Genomic DNA, 4,041 nt, shown 5'->3' with positions numbered 1-4,041 from the left:
GGATATATAAACCGATGGTAACCAACCATATGGCCACAGAGAGTCGTACTTACAACTGACTAGCGGACAATCCGAGAACCGAGCCTTGGCACACGTGACACGCTTGCGTGTCCTTTACACTGAAAAGGCAATCTTATCTGCAAACAGGGAAGAGAAAGGGGCGGGGCCCACGTGAGCGGGTGCTGACTCAGCATTGGGCGACTTGGAGAGCGGCTTTGACTTGGGGCCCCACAGCGGCCACGAGGCACGAGCATGCAAGGACTGGCGTGGCGCCGCCGGCGGAAGGGATGAGGAAGGGGCCCGCCCGGATGGGCCCCGCCCCAGGGGGGCGGGACCCGCGGACAGGCCGGTCAATGGCCGTGGCGCCCCCACCTTGCATGGGATCTGACGTCGCGGGGGAGTTTGAACCAGGTGGGATTCCCAGTCGCCAATCAGAGGCGCGCATGTGGTGTCCGCTTTCACATACGCACGCTTCGTGGGCTGCCCGCTTGACGGCCGGCTGCTGTCGTCAAAGGCGGTGCGAGGCTTCAATAATATAGGTGGAGGTTAGGTCTTTGAAACAACGTTTTCTACCTCAGGAGACCCTCCTCTCTTTCTCTCTGACATACCAAATTCTCCTTGCTTCTGAGAACCGCCATCACCATACCCAAGCTCCAACCAGCAAAAAACCCTCATCATCTGCATTCACAAAATGGTAATGGTAATTATCCTCTCCCTTTCCTGCTTAATGCACTCTTTGCATGCATTTCACATTATCCAATATGGTAAGTAGGCCTTCATTCCTTCACTAATCTCTCAGCATTAGCTAATCATTGTGTATAATCTCTCTCAATGCATTCAGGTTGGCCCTTTTTCAATATTTGCTTATGGCCAACAGCAGCACAACAAGCGACCCGTTGGCCCCCCTTGGCTAGAACCCCTTCTGAACACCGGTTTCTTCATGCCCTGCAGCATCCATGAGGATGCTAACAAGAACGAGTGCAACCAGTATTGCCTGGATTGCATGGGGCCAGCATTGTGCTTGTCTTGCTTAACCAGCCACAAGGATCACCACATTGTGCAGGTATTGTGGCTATGAAGCTCAATTAGTTTGCTAATTCTCTGATCGCATGTGGTTAAGGAATGTTTAAGCTTAAATAGAATGTGTGTTTGTGGGGGGTGCAGATAAGGCGGTCTTCCTACCACGATGTTATCAGAGTGTCTGAGATTCAGAAGGCATTGGACATAAGTGGGATTCAGACCTACATAATCAACAGTGCCCGGGTTGTGTTCATAAATGGGCGGCCTCAGCTAAGGCAGGGCAAGGGTGTGACAAACAATTGCGAGATTTGTGACAGGAGCTTGTTGGACTCCTTCCGTTTCTGCTCCTTGGGCTGCAAGGTGAGCACTCTTCCTTTGCTTTTTGATCAGTCAGAGCACTCATTTTGGTGGTTTTATCAAACAATTCTCCTCCTCTTATTTGAACTTTCTTCCCATCAGTTAGCCTAACGGCAAGTGATTAGCTTAGTAGATGGGGTTAATCCCCTCTTGCCACTGGTAATTTGTGGTGGATGCTTAGTGATTAGCACCCATTAGCCCTCATTAGTGGTGGATGCTTGGTGATTAGCATTGTAATCTTCTTGCATCCGATTTTAATTGGGCATTGTGTTGGGCTGCAAGGTGAGCACTCTTCCTTTGCTTTTTGACCGGATTAGCACCCATTAGCCCTCATTAGTGGTGGATGCGTAGTGATTAGCATTATAATCTGCTTGCATTCGATTTTAATTGGGCATTGTGTTGTGTGCATGGGCTTTGCAGTTAACCGGAATCAGGATGCACCACCCAGAGATGACCTTCTTGGTGCAGCCCAAATCAATGGGAAGCTGTGATTCTTCAGAGGAATGCAACTCCTTTAACAACAGCATGATCAAGAGGCCAAGGTCTAGGAAGGGCACCACCTACAATAATGTGCATTTAGACCATGATATGCTAACAGAGTATTCCGACGATGACAAGTGGGGTATGTCCATAGCAATAAAAGGTGAGGACATGCAGCAACAGAATGGTGCAATCTTATTGCAAGACATCTCTCCACCGACACCGCCCCCGACAAATCAGAGAAGAAGCCCCAAGAGAAGAAAGGGTGTCCCACATAGAGCCCCAATGGGAGTCTAGAAATGGTGCCACATAAAGAAGGCATGGTAAAGAAATGTAGATAAAAGCATACATGCTCAATAGAGAGAGAGAGAGAGAGAGAGAGAGAGAGAGTCATAGCAAGCACTCCCTTAGGATAGATAAGACAAGGAGGAGTGGATTACCTATAGATTAGTATTATTGTGAATTCTGCCCCAAACACTATTATTATGCTCCATAGCTAGCACCACAGAGCAAGCACTCCCTTAGGATGGACACGAGAAGGAGGAGTGGATCACCTATATATTAGTGTTAATGTGAATTCTCACTATTATTATGCTCCATAGCTAGCTAGCACCACAAACCTTTGGAGTTATAATTAACCTCACAAAATTACCCACTTTGCCTTGTACACTCTTCCAGAGCTCACACCTTGTTAGCTAAATTATTATGCTCAAGTTTTTTTAATTTTAAAAAAAAGCAATATACTTATGAATATATTTCTCTTTTGCAGATTTTTTTTTTAAAAAAAAATCCATGTACATTTGCAAGTGCATTTTTGTAAGGCGATTGATGCAGGTTGATGCCTCTTTTTTTCTCTTCTTCTTTTTCTTTTTCTTTTTGTTTGGCGTTAATCACTGCGTGGTGGTGGTGGTGGTGGTGACGACGCACTTGCTTTTTTTTTCTTTTTTTTTTTCCACTTTCTTTAAACCCACGGGCGCCACTACCTTAAAGCGAACGTAAAATGCCCAATCCTTCGGCGATGAGACAGGCGGGGAAGCTTTTTTTATTATTATTTTTAATTAAGTTGGGAGTCGGTAGGGATAGCCAGCGTGGACAGGATCTCTCTCCCTTTTTGGACCACGCCCTCTTGTTAATCCTTTGGATAAACCCCACCCTCTTACCACTTTTTTGATAACCGCCCCTTCCCCCCCCCTCTCTCTCTCACCTAGGTTCAAGTCTCTCCGTAGATTGGTCTCTCTAGATCAATAAAGTCGACGTTAAGCAGCTCTCTCTCTCTCTCTGTCTCTCTCACGCACACACACCCCCCTTTCTTTCCCTGCCCCCCCTTCTCTCTCTCTCTCTCTCTCTCTCTCTCTCACTCTCTCACACACACACACACACACACACACACACACAATCTTTCTTCTCTCTTCCCCGCTTTCCTATCTATCAGATTTCTCTCTTACCCTCCATCCTTTTCCTACCCTATTATCCTTTTGGCCACTTTCCACATGCACTCCCTTGATTAACCATTTGAACCCTTTCCACATGATGGCTTGACACGAACACACTCAAGCTTGGCACATTTGCATCCACAAGCAGTGGATCCTTCCAATGGGAAAACTATGTTTGGTTCACAATAAAGTGTGTGAGCTTCCAGGGCCCCTATGTCTTCTTTTGAGTGTGTGAAGAAAAATTGGCCCACAAGCTAAATCACTCATCATCAAAGGTAGTAGTAATTGAGTAGTGAGATGAATGTGTAAGCATGCTAGTAGTAATTGGCTCGGGTGATTGACACGGCTCTTGGCACCCTTACTTGACCACCGCTAGTGCTCACTTAATATATACTTACAATGAGGGTATTGACAGAACTCCTTGTGAATCAAATTGTTTTCAAAATCATGAAAGAATACCCATACATAAATATACAATTGTAAATATTTCTATATATGTATACATGTCTATATGAACATGTGTACTATTTAGTGGATCCTTGAATGATTGTTCGCCACTAATTGAGGAAACATAGGCACCACCCACCACCAATTCCAAGCATGAGTCATGCATAATTTAAGGCATGTGCTCTTAAGAAATAGCTTCTTGAAAAGGTTGTCACTGCTTGTTTTAGGATACATTTTGACATTCATTGCCATATTATACAAGCCTTTGCCATTGCCCTATGGCTCTTGAAATCATGGTTGTCAA

The 4,041-nt window shown here is 45.6% G+C and overlaps 1 protein-coding gene across 2 annotated transcripts; it reads left to right on the top strand.

Annotated features, from left to right (window-relative positions):
- Window positions 1–544: 544 nt before the first annotated feature.
- Window positions 545–2,610, top strand: LOC147609709 (protein RGF1 INDUCIBLE TRANSCRIPTION FACTOR 1-like). Of its 2 annotated transcripts, none has more exons than XM_086787106.1 (4): window positions 545–694; window positions 842–1,063; window positions 1,165–1,380; window positions 1,798–2,610. In XM_086787106.1, exons 1-4 carry the CDS (start codon window positions 692–694, stop codon window positions 2,152–2,154), a joined length of 798 nt encoding a protein of 265 aa, XP_086643232.1. In that variant the 5' UTR covers window positions 545–691; the 3' UTR covers window positions 2,155–2,610. The 2 variants fall into 2 exon arrangements, with proteins under 2 accessions (XP_086643232.1, XP_086643231.1); XM_086787105.1 differs by having other exon boundaries at window positions 546–700.
- Window positions 2,611–4,041: the final 1,431 nt, after the last annotated feature.

Source organism: Cibotium barometz, chromosome 50 (genome assembly GCF_041138505.1).
Source record: "Cibotium barometz isolate CiBa-2024 chromosome 50, ASM4113850v1, whole genome shotgun sequence".
Classification (NCBI taxonomy): domain Eukaryota; kingdom Viridiplantae; phylum Streptophyta; class Polypodiopsida; order Cyatheales; family Cibotiaceae; genus Cibotium; species Cibotium barometz.
This window is presented reverse-complemented; position numbering and strand designations above follow the sequence as displayed.